Genomic DNA, 12,507 nt, shown 5'->3' with positions numbered 1-12,507 from the left:
ATAAATGTGAAGTGGCCAACATTCTTCTAACTCTGATTTATTTAAGAAATAGAATATTAAGATAAACTTGTTGTGACAAAGAGGATATTTAGTAAATGGAAAAACACTGGTTCCCACAAAAAAGGGTTTCTGAGGGATGGTTACCTTGCCCTCCTTTGATGGTGTCTCCTCCTTGATGCTGGGTATAATCTTGAATGTGATTGCACCCTGAGACTGAGCCTGATGTCAGAGGAAAGAAAGAGTTATAAGAAAACCTCTGGAGCCAAGGAGGAAGAAAGTTAAATAGGTAGAAAATGAAACGATTCTAAAAATTTACAAGCTTGGGGTGTCTACTCTTAGAACAAACCAAGGAAACTATTTTTGTAGAAATTCCTGTAACGTGAGAAGGCACGAAAGTTTGTCAAATAAGTTAAAAAACATTAACCACTAAACCACTTTTACCTCCTGTGCACTTTAAAAGTGCCGATGAATGTATTACCATCCATGTTGAGTTACTTCAAAATAGAAAGACAGAATACGCACAGCGCCTTGAACAGGATTAAATGGCAAGAACAGACCGTGTGCAAGGTTCAGACCACTGCACCTGAGGCTCAGCAGCCAGGTTTCAGGGACAAAATTCCTACAACTGCCAGTAACGTGGCTATAAATACATGACTCAATTAGTTGCGATGCTCATCAGAAAAATAATGAAAAACACTCATCTGTGTCATATTCTGGTTAGTAAGAAAAGCACCAAATGTAGTCGATTCATTAAAAGATGGGAAGACTGTCTATTCTAATTTAATTAAAGCAAGCAACAATACCCAAAATTCTTTGCTGACTACCTCAGACAAGGGTAGGTCTTCCTAACAGGGACCTGCTGTGTAGCACAGTGAACTCTACTCAATATTTTGTAATAACCTACAATGGAAAAGAAGCTGAAAAAGAATATATATATGTATATACGTGTGTGTGTGTGTAACTGAATCACTTTGCTGTACACCTGAAACTAACACGACTTTGCAAAGTAACTATACTTCAAAAAAACTTTTTTTAAAGAGTAGGTCTGCCTTTAACACACTCTTACGTCATTCTTTCTCTCTTTTTAGCATTTGTCATAACCATATCTATATAATTATTTACACAATTATTTCTTAATGTCTGCTACCCCCACTAAGTCGTAAGCTCTGTGAAAGCACTAAGTACATATCTAGGAGGACGGGGAGGAAAGGCGAGAGGGGCAGGGTGGGCGGACCTCCCTGAGGCTCACTATCAGTGTGTGCCAGTGACCAGGACTCCATTTTGTTAAAAAGGCCCTGATTGATACTGTTCGCCAATTTCCATGGTGTGAATACTCCCATCACAGCCAGCTTCAATCTATCAGCATGAAGTCACTGAAAGCCAGGATGGGAAAAGTTGCATTGAATCAGCTTTTGTCAGCATATGGAAGCAGCTCCAGGGCAGCAAAGAGACTCACATAAAACGGGGGGTTTAATTGTATAAATATCAGAATTTTATAAAGGAGTGATTTCAAAATGGTAGTATCATTGTTATTGCTTATCATAAAAGTAACTCACCAAGCTTATTAAGAATTTATATAATACTAAACTGCATAAGTAGAAAGAAAGTAAGTCTTCTCTATAATCCCTTCCCCTTCCTCTAGTTTGTGTGTGTGTGTGTTTTAATGCAGGGGTCCCCGACCCCTGGGCCACGGTACTGGTCCGTGGCCCGTTAGGAACTGGGCCGCACAGCAGGAGGTGAGTGGCGGGTGAGCGAGCGAAGCTTCATCTGTATTTACAGCCGCTCCCCATCACTCGCATTACCGCCTGAGCTCCACGTCCCATCAGATCATTGGCGGTGTTATATTCTCATAGGAGCGCGAACCCTACTGTGAACTGCACACGTGAGGGATCTAGGTTGCGTGTTCCTTATGAGAATCTAATGCCTGGTGATCTGAGGTGGAGCTGAAGTGGTGATGTTAGTGCTGGGGAGCGGCTGCAAATGCAGATCATCATTAGCAGAGAGGTTTGACTGCACAGAGACCATAATAAATCAATTGCTTGCAGCCTCATATCAAAACCCCATCAGTGAGTGGCAAGTGAAAACGAGCTCAGGGCTCCCACTCATTCTGCGTTATGGTTAGTTGTATAATTATTTCATTATATATCACAATGTAATAATAACAGAAATAAAGTGCACAATAAATGTAATGTGCTTGAATCATCCTGAAACCATCCCCTCACCCCACTGCGGTCCATGGAAAAAGTGTCTTCCACAAAACCGTCCCTGGTGATGAAAAGGCTGGGGACTGCTGTTTTAATGTATGTAAAGCACTTAGAACAGTATCATTAAGGGCTCAATCAATGTAAGCAATTACTAGTATTACTATTATTACTAAGTCATATAGGTCTATCAGCCATTGTGAATGCTTCACAGTAATCCATCACGTGAATGAATGATAATCAATTCAACCTTCTTGATAGTTTCTAAATATTTTTAAAATATCTTGTTTATACACATTTGAAATTATTTCCTTTGGGTTAATTTCCAACAGTTGAATTTCTTGATTAAGGGGTATGCAAATTTAAAATGGATAGTTTCAGATAGCCATCTCAAAAGGTTCTATTAGCTTACCCTACCAAAAAAAGCATATAAACATATCTATTTCCTTATAATCTGGCTAACTCTGGGCATTACCAAGCTTTTAAATAACCACCAATCCAATATTTTTCAGACATCATGTTTTCTTTTGTAATTCTCTGTACACACACTTTGCTGATTTTTCTGTAACCGTTCCTTTCTTAATGATTTTTAAGAACTCTCTATATACGTTAAAATATGAGCCTTCTATCATATAAATTGAAAATATTTTGCCTACGATCTCATTTGTCTTTTAAATTTTATGTACAGCACCTTTTTCTGTAGAAAAAGTTTTCAATTCTAGTCATCACATCAGTTATTTTTCTATTTGAATTTCACATCAAGGTTAAAAAAACTTTTCTCTACTTTTTATGACTTTTTAAAAAACTTACTTAATTGGAGGGGATTTATTTTTGTGTGAGTTGTAAAATAAGGACTATTTTTTCTAACTGAATAATCAATTAATCCAATACCATTTACGCAATGATCTCACTGCTTTCACACTGATTTAAAATGCCATCTTAATCATACACTAAATTTTCATATATACTGAGGTCTATTTTGAGATACTAAACTCTCTATAATAACATGTTTTCATATGTAAAAGGGACAGTCTCCCTTTATTCTATCCTTACAAATGAACTTGAGAATTTATATTGCCAAGGCTTATAATAATTTCATTTCGTTTTAGATTTCATAAGACATCTAAGTTAGTTTTACTTTTTTATGTACCAGGAAAGCACAGCCCCTAGAGACAGAGATAAATGCATCCTCAACAACAGAGTAGGTGCCATGCATTAAGGGCCTAATCTGAGATGGGTCCTGTCAAACTCTTCATCTACATTAGCTCATTTAACACTCCAGACACTCCAGTGAGAGAGTTATCACTTCTTATTCTCATTCTGTAGATGAAAACAGGGAGGAAATAAAAAGATTAAGGTATTTTCCAAGGACATAATGGGGGATTAAGTAACAGCGCTGGGATCCAAACCCTGGACTACTAAATCCAAATCCTGTGTTCACAACCAGGTCTGAAAGACAGTGATTCAACCTCATTGTCACTGCAGTTTTTAAGTAAATTTTCAGCTTACCAAGATCTGAATGATTTCCTCAGGGCTTTTATCCTCGACAGGTATGCCATTCACTTCCCTAAGTTCGTCGCCCACGTGAATAAGACCTGAGAAATTGCAAATTCAGAACGTGAGCAGTGTTACGTACAAAAGAAGCCGTGGTTTGCAGTGTGGCCATCCTGAAAGCACCGTGTGGTGCCCTCAGTGCACGCGAGGACACATCTCGGGCCCCTGAGGTTTCAGAGACTGAGCCTCCAGCCTCTCCAAGGCCGTAACATCACAACGCTGCCAAAGGAACAGCAGAGGCATCTCAGTCTTTTTCTAGAGATGCACATTACTTTCATCTTAAAGATAAATTTTTTAAAAGGCTGCATGCTTTCAGTAGTACTTTTCAAATCAGAGACATTGAAATAAGTCTTAATATAACCTTGGAAGCCCATATAAGCTAAGACCGTAAAAAGTATTCTAGAATGAAATTTACCATTTATTTAAACAGGTTCCCACATTTTAACACAGAGTACAGTATCTTATTACTGTTTTGCTGTACTGTATCAAAAGACTGTTATCCTCTCAGTTACATCCTGGAAATGTGACACATAAAATCCACGGGACCCGTCCACGCCCGCCTGACATTTAAACCCTCACCACTTCTGTCTGCGGCTCCTCCTCTCATGATTCTGGCCACAACGACGGCCCCGGTCTGATCATCTTTCTTAATGGTAGCTCCCTTTTAAGGAAAAAAAATAGTGTTTGTGGGTAAATGTGTGTACTGGGTGGTAGGAAAGAGGGCAGAAATAAGGACATTCATCTGGAAAAAGTAAAACCGCTACAAAAAGTAAAGGAAGGAGGAACAGACGTCGTGCCATTTGCTCACAAATACTTATCACTAGACACACAACTTTCTACCACACAGATCGTCTAAGGTTTTCAGCACAATGCAAAGATTTTTGAAATCTTTAATCTCTTCAGTACTATGCAAAGTGTACAAATATTTTCTTTCCATCATAATACCTTGTATTTGAATACTACTTGTTTTTACCCTTTTACAGCATTTCCTCATTTCACTTTATCTTTACAATACCCTATGAGAAGGTAGACTAAACAGAGAAGGTGAAGCGAATAGAAAAAAGATTACATAAACTAGAAAACTAAAACCCAGATCCCGTGACCTTTAGTTCAGTGATCCTTCTATTACACTATTACATTACACTAAAGGAACTCAGCAATGATAATAAAGAAAGTGGGGGGAAAAAAAATAAAAAACATCTGTTACTCCAAGGTTTTTATGTACTAGGACTGCACCTAGGTACAAACAGAACTAACATTTTGGCATGAGATTAGGAAACAATTTCAAAAGGAACCCGAAAATTCTTTACTTATGGATGTTCAGAAGCAAATTAACTGCATGCTCTCTGTCAGAACATCAGGTACACATGGTTACTTTGAACGCCTTTTCATGACTTTGCTTCCGAGAAACTGGCAGTGGTTTAGACGAGCCATCTACATCACACCACGCCCTGAAGAGGTGCACGTTAGGTGGAGGCAGAGCGCACCCCCAAGAAGGTGGAATTCTTCTCGCGTTTGCCAGTCAACACACTTACAGCATTACCAAATAGATATGGAAACAAAATTAGGAATCCATTTGTAGTGCGTGCTTTCTATGTGACATTTTATTTTGTATATGACAGCTATCAAATACATATCTAATAATAGCAAAAAAATTATATAATTGTTAGGATGATTTTGTGGCATTTTTCCTCACCTACGCATGCATTCAAGGCCGAAGACTTGAATGAGTATCTCTCCATGGTCATAAACCTTAGACTATCCAATTACTGGTATTTTCTGCTTTTAAACAGATAACTTATAGCCAAGATGACTGGAAATGTAATATCCTTCATATAACTAATTAGTGTAATTAGATCAACTTTCACTTTCTTTAACAATGTGTCTCAAACTCTCCCACCAAAGTATGCCTAATGTCATAAGGGTCTAGTTATCTAATTTAAGATTACTTATCTGTATTTTATAGATGAGAAATTGAATGCCAAATGGTTATAATTTGCCTGAGATCAGACTAGTATGCAGTAAAGTCAGAACCTGTCTAAGGCAAACTGATGAGAACTGCTTTCTTAACCACTGCGTTTGCAGATGCAGAGCATCAATTCTCCCCTCTTGGTGTGCGCCTGCCGTATCCCCATGTCAAGTGGTGAAATGGTTCTGGGGCACCTCAGGCGGTGAGAAGACTTGCAGCTAACCTCCTGGAGCTCTAGAAACGCTGGCTCTGTGGGAAGTCAGCCACCGTGTAAGAAATCACGTGTACAGCCATGCTGGGAGGAGGCCCAAGCCAGCCAGGTGGAGATGCCACTTGTTGAAAGAGATGCCTGACCAGCCCCCAGCTTTCCGGCCACCCAGCCCAGGCATCCCCAGTCCTGGGGATGAAGAAACCCTCAGGTGACTCCAGTCTCAGCCCCTGTCTAACTACACAGGAGGGACTCTAAGGAAAAACTGCCCAACTGAGCCTGTCAACCTCCAAAACTGTGAGAGATAATATTATTGTTTTAGCTACAATCTTTGGGTGGCGGTTTGTAACACAAAATTAGGTAACTGAAACAAATCTCTTGCTCCACTATGGACTGCAGTTTTTCAGTATGGAACCATCCAGTCTGCTGTGCTCAATGAAGTTGATAAATGTTTATTGAGAACCTACTATGTGCCAGCTTCTGGTCTAAGGGTTTCTGACACATTGCTGAAAAAGAAAAAGAAACCCCAATGTTTCTTCCCCCTCATGGAGCTTACATTCTCACAGGGGAGACAGACAACAGACAGAAGATGAAACAATGAGATCTATCCTACAGTATGTTAGAAGGTGGTAAACACTGTGGCGACCTGGAGGCGGTAGGGCGGGAAGAAAGAACAGGAGTGCCAGGGCAGGGAGAGGAAAGACAGGATGTAAAGACGCCGGGCTCCACGAGAAGGCTGGAAGGAGACGAAGGACTCAGCCCAAGGGAAAGAACAGCGGAAAGAGCCAGGGCAAAATGGAAGGATCGGAGAAGAACAAAGAAGCCACTGTGTCTGGGGCAACGTAAAAGCGGAGAAGCCCAGCAGGCGGGTCAGAAGGAGCGGGGAGTCAGGGCGCGCAGCGTTCTACAGGCCCCTGGGAGGACTCTGGACTGCGCTGTGGAACCAACAGGGAGAACCTGAACGGCGGCAGTGACGTGATCCGGAAGGATCCCCCCGCCTGCCGTTAAGAAGAGACTGAAGGAATGCAGGGGCTAAAGCAAGCGAACAAGGAGGGTGCTGCCACAACAACCCAGGGCAAAGACGACGGAGGCCCGGATCCGACGGCAGGAAGAGCCGCGATGAAAGGTGGTCCAGATATGTTGCAACATGTTGGTAGGGCTGAAAGGATTTCCCAGTGGATTGGAAATGGGACGTGAAAGAAAGAGAGGCATCAAAGGTAGACTCTATGGCTCTCGGCTGAAAAACTGGAGAGACGGGACTGTCCATCAATTGAGAGGGGGAACCACAGGGCTGGAACAGACTGGGGGCAAAGATCAGTCTGCTTTCAGACACGTGAAGACTGAGATGCCTGCTACATCCAAATGGAGATACTGGGCAGACTGGTGGACATCCAGACGTAAAGACCAGAGGAAAGGTCCAGAAGAGAAATGGGCCTGGGGGTCACTGGCACGCAAATGGTTTTTAAAGCCAGGGGCTGAAAGAAATCATTTCCAGGACGTGTGGAGGGAGAAAAGCATTCCAACACTTACAGGACTTGTTATAGGCCCTGAAATATACTTACCTATGGCTATAGGTAGGACCTTGAAATAGACATGCTTGCTCTCTGCTGATTCTACCTCCCCTTGCAGGGTAAACTACGGACCTGAGAAACGGTCTCTCACTTTCTACAGGATTCTAGCACTTGACTCAATCTTCTTTTTGATCCCTACATTCTTGAACACTTTCTATTTCCATATTGCTTTCCAAACCCTTATTATCACAATTCCTTGATGTATTCCTAGGGCAATGTACTAGGAATAAGACCAAAACCCAATAACATAGAGCACATTTCATGTGATACTGTATAAAAGTCGACATTCCGATGGTATAGTCTGAAATGAAATATAAATTAAAATGGAATCTAATGCTTTAATACTTACATACTTTATTACATAATTATTTTTAATTTATTCTATGTGATTTTGATGACAGACAGAGTGTAGACAGCTTTAGGTTAGATTGAGAAGTTAACATTCTGGTTAGACTTTTCTTGTTACTTCTGGAAAATGGTTTAGAAACAAGGAGCACTAAGACACAGATAAAAACTGTCCCCCGGAGACCACTGCCAACGCCCTAAGACCTCCTTAAAGAGGTGGCACAGTCAATTTCAGGTTGGACTTTTGCAACAAGGACTTTCATGTACGGTTGACCAAACACTGGCGTCAAGAAGGCCTGCGACACGTTTTACAATCTATTTGATTCCCAGGCCCGACCTGAAGCTCATGATGTGGACTCCTGGGGGCAGAGGCCCTACAGTCTGCATCTGAAGTGAGCGTCTCAGGTAACCCTAATAATACCAGACTTTGAGAACCCCTGTTCTAAAAGAAGTAAAAGGAAAATCCATGCAAGAAACACTGAAAATTAAGGCTCGTAATCTACTCATTCACTAAGAGAATTTCATTTTCTTCAGCCGGTCTAAAAATTAATCTTCTGGATAAAATAGGTATAAATTGCTCCAAACTCACAGGGAGGGAGAACAGCCCTGTTCCTGGCAACCTGACCAGTGCCCTTCTCCCCTTCTTGCAATTCTTTCATCCATCCCTCCCCTCAAACTATCACCCCTTCTCCTTTCCATTCCCAAATACCTACATCATCTGTGTTCCCTGCCTCTCACGCAGGAAACCATCCTCTCTGTAAACTAGTTGTCAACTAGCTTCTACCTGATCATGCTATGTCACGTTCATTTGATGCTGGCATAATGCAAAGAACTTGCACAGCATTTCCGAACACATTAGATGTCAGCTGATATTCAAAACACTCACAAAGGAGGCTTATGTCCTGATTTTCTGATCAGGAGCCTGAGGCTGCAATAAATGACTTGCTGCTATAAGGATACAGAGCAAACCTCCCACTGAGGTCCCCTAATGCAAGCTCGGTGTTTATTTCGGCACATTATACCTCGGTCTAACAACAAAATTACATTCTTAAATAACACTGATAAGCTAACCTCTTGATTGCTAATCGTATGGACTTTCCGCCTGAATCATTTGCCAAACAGCTCCTGACCATCCATCCACTTGGCTAGAATTTTATTTCAGCCTGGCTTCCCTCACCTTGACGATTTCTGAGTCTTACTATTCAGACCCATTCTCCCAAAGATGCCTTAGACTCTATATTTTCTCTTGGTCTTTGGTTCCCCTGGACCCCCTTTGGCAGCTGTGGCTTTTCCAATGACCTCCCCAAAATGACAGAAGACAATTGACAAATATAAAATTACGAGTTTGTTAAAAATAAATACTTTCTGGGGCTTCCCTGGTGGCGCAGTGGTTGAGGGTCTGCCTGCCAATGCAGGGGACACGGGTTCGAGCCCTGGTCTGGGAAGATCCCACATGCCGTGGAGCAGCTAGGCCCGTGAGCCACAATTACTGAGCCTGCGCGTCTGGAGCCTGTGCTCCTCAACGGGAGAGGCCGCGACAGTGAGAGGCCCGCGCACCGCGATGAAGAGTGGCCCCCACTTGCCGCACTGGAGAGGGCCCTCCACAGAGGCGGGGACCCAGCACAGCCAAAGGTAAATAAAATAAATAAATAAAAATTAAAATAAATAAATAAATAAATAAATAAATAAATACTTTCCATTTTTCTGGGTCGTGCATTTTTTAAACTATAAACTTATTCACCCAATAATCTTTCTTCACTTTCACAATAATTGTCAAACTAAAGAAAATACAGTAATTACACATTTGGATGAAGAAAAGTTCAAGACAAGTAATTCTCACTTGATTCCATATTCCAGTGTTAAAACAATATTTAAAATCTTAATACCTTTTTTCAGGAGTCCCAACAAATAATTTTGGGGATTTCTTCATCCCAGTTAGAGGTTCTGTTTTCTACATGAAGTTCTTATTTATTTTTAATACATCCCCTTGAACAAAAATCATGCAATCAAATTGTGGCTCACCAGGAAGGTGAAGAGTCAGTGACTAAAATAATTTTTTAAGTACTCAAAATTACTTTAAATTGCATTAAATACAGAAAACGAAACCTAGAGTTTAAAGAAGTTAACTGCATATGTTGGCGAAAAAAACCTTTGGCTAAGTTACTTTTTTAAAAAAATAAATTTATTATTTGTTTGTTTGTTTATGGCTGTGTTGGGTCTTCGTTGCCGTGTGCGGGCTTCTCATTGCAGTAGCTTCTCTTGTTGCCGAGCACGGGCTCTAGGCTCGTGGGCTTCAGTAGTTGTGGCACGTGGGCTCAATAGTTGTGGCTCGCGGGCTCTAGAGCACAGGCTCAGTAGTTGTGGCGCACAGACTTAGTTGCTCCGTGGCATGTGGGATCTTCCTGGACCACGGCTCGAACCCGTGTCCCCTGCATTGGCAGGAGGATTCTTAACCACTGCACCACAAAGGAAGTTCCCCAGTTTCTCATTTTTAAACTATTAATTTAATGTATTATATAAACTATAACAAAAGAGAGCTAATGACAAAGAATTATCACCTCAAAGTTAGGTCTAATTATTTCAGTTGTTACATGCTTGTTACCAGCTAAAGGGTGTGATTTATTCAGTAACAGACTGTGAAAACACAACTTTACATTATTTTATATACTTCATTCAATTTCTTTTTAAATTGAAACTAATTTACAGCAGGTCCAGTTAAAACTTTTGAGAAATCCCCACGCAGTACATGCCTAATTTCTCTGATAAACATTTGAAGATCTTCTTCGATCAGGAAGCGTGGAACTTAAATGTTGCTGATGACTGTTTAAAGGTCAGCTCACCAAAGCAACACACCAAAAACCACCACCTCTGGAAAACTATGACTGATCAAAGAAATTGTTAGTAATGAATTATGGATCTCCTCAAGATGGCCAGCCTTTGAATTCTCTCTCTAAGAGACTGAATTTGTCAAAACAGAAACATACTTCTTATTGGTAGATGCACAGAACCCACCAAGGATTAGTCACTTTATGGTGACAGGTCCCAAGAGAGCTCTTTCTCCATCTAGTCTGCATACCATCCACCCTTACCTGCATCACCTGCATGATAAAGACCAAGACATACTTAGGTTACCAGCAGAGAGTTGTAACCACAGGCGAAAAGCATTAGTGTATAATCTAAACCAAACAATCTTAACCAGGATTACAGGGAGCCTTAGAACACCCACAGATGAGCTTCGGGGGCTCAATTATCCTTCTGTGATAAGCAAAGTTATCTGTATATTATTCTGGGTAAGAGTGTCCAATGTATTTATTAACACACCACAGTTGCCTTTAAACAAAAGAAGAAGATAAAAACTACCAAAAAGTATAAAGACAGAATGCGGTGTAGAAGAAAAAACTAGTGTTTGAAGAAAGAGAGTCAAGTCTAGATCCGAGTCCTATCACTCAGTAGCTGTTCTACTTTGGGTTAAGTTGCTTTAGTTCTTTGAATATCAGTTTCTTAGTCTGTAAAAACAGAAAAATGGTACCAACTGTGAGGATTAAATATAATCAGTATGTAAAGTATATAACATAGTGCCCAGCAACTATTGTATGATCAACTGCCATTTGCTTTAAGAACACAAAAATGTCTTAATTAGAATAAATGGGCCACAACACATTTAAAGTCAACTGCTAGGCTGTGACATTTATTTTCCTTTTGAATATAGTTTCATAAAAATATGGATACACTCTGTACTCATTTCCTATTGCTGCCGTTAACAAATGTCCACAAATTTAGTGGCTTACTAGGACACAAATTTGTTATCTTACAGGTCTGGAGGTATCGATAGGAAGGCAAAAATGGGTATTACAGGCCCAAACCAAGGTGCCAGCAGGGCTGCATTCCTCCTGGAGGATCTGGGAAAGAACCCAGTCCTTACCTGTCCTAGTTTCTAGACACTTCTGGCATCCCTTGGCCACATCACTCCCACCCTTGCTTTCACCATCACATCTCTTTCTGTACCTCTGACCCTCCTGCTTCCCTCTTTCCCGTTAATGAGAAGCCTCGTGATTACCTTGGTGCCACCTGATGATCCAAGAGACTCTCCCCGTCTCAAGATCCTTAACTAATCATGAAAAGCTCCCTGTGTCTTTTAAGGTAACATATCCACAGGTTCTGAAGATTAGGACATGACATCACCGCAGGCTGGTGCGAGGCATTAGTCGGCCTACCCCAGACCTTGACATGATTCAACACTGTATAAATTCTGGGGCTAAAACAAATGGTTACATCTACATTTTGAAATATCAGACACCTGATTAATTTCTCCTCGTCACTTTAAAATCAATCGGCTTTCTAGAAAAGCCATAAGCAATTATTTTTAGTTGCACTTTTAAATCTCAAATCAGCTGTAACTGGTGCACGTTATGCTGTCTTTCATAAATGTCAACAAGTCACATTTTAAAAACTATTGCTATTTATAACCAAAAGAATGCCTGCCATTTTATTTGGCTCCATTTTAATTTTTCTAAATCATATGCTTCAGGTGTGAATGCTCCATTTATTTCAAAGTTGAGGACACAGAGGAAGTACATTTTAAAGAGAGGAATCAATGGTATGTGCCCATCAGGTTTGGCTTTATCAGGATATCTACTCACAGCTGAGCATAACATGTAG

The 12,507-nt window shown here is 40.8% G+C and overlaps 1 protein-coding gene and 2 long non-coding RNA genes across 6 annotated transcripts in view; 1 reads left to right on the top strand and 2 right to left on the bottom strand.

Annotated features, from left to right (window-relative positions):
- The window catches only part of LOC309654645, a 619,568-nt gene that overhangs the window by 407,890 nt on the left and 199,171 nt on the right, over window positions 1-12,507 (top strand). The gene's annotated exons all lie outside the window — the stretch shown is intronic.
- The window catches only part of MPP7 (MAGUK p55 scaffold protein 7), a 261,809-nt gene that overhangs the window by 83,229 nt on the left and 166,073 nt on the right, over window positions 1-12,507 (bottom strand). For all 4 annotated transcript variants that reach the window (XM_082448953.1, XM_082448952.1, XM_082448955.1 and 1 more), the window contains 3 exons: window positions 4,335-4,416; window positions 3,711-3,796; window positions 145-219 (listed from right to left, as the gene is read on the bottom strand). In XM_082448953.1, the coding sequence (XP_082305079.1) occupies window positions 145-219; window positions 3,711-3,796; window positions 4,335-4,416 (243 nt within the window). The remainder of the gene's footprint in view (window positions 1-144; window positions 220-3,710; window positions 3,797-4,334; window positions 4,417-12,507) is intronic.
- On the bottom strand, window positions 9,561-12,504 carry LOC309654650. The gene is made up of 2 exons (XR_014260377.1): window positions 11,906-12,504; window positions 9,561-11,354 (listed from the first exon to the last, which is right to left on the bottom strand). It is a non-coding gene; the product is annotated as an uncharacterized lncRNA (long non-coding RNA).

This window comes from Balaenoptera physalus (genome assembly GCF_965194825.1).
Source record: "Balaenoptera physalus genome assembly, chromosome: 2".
Taxonomy (NCBI): Eukaryota; Metazoa; Chordata; class Mammalia; order Artiodactyla; family Balaenopteridae; genus Balaenoptera; species Balaenoptera physalus.
This window is presented reverse-complemented; position numbering and strand designations above follow the sequence as displayed.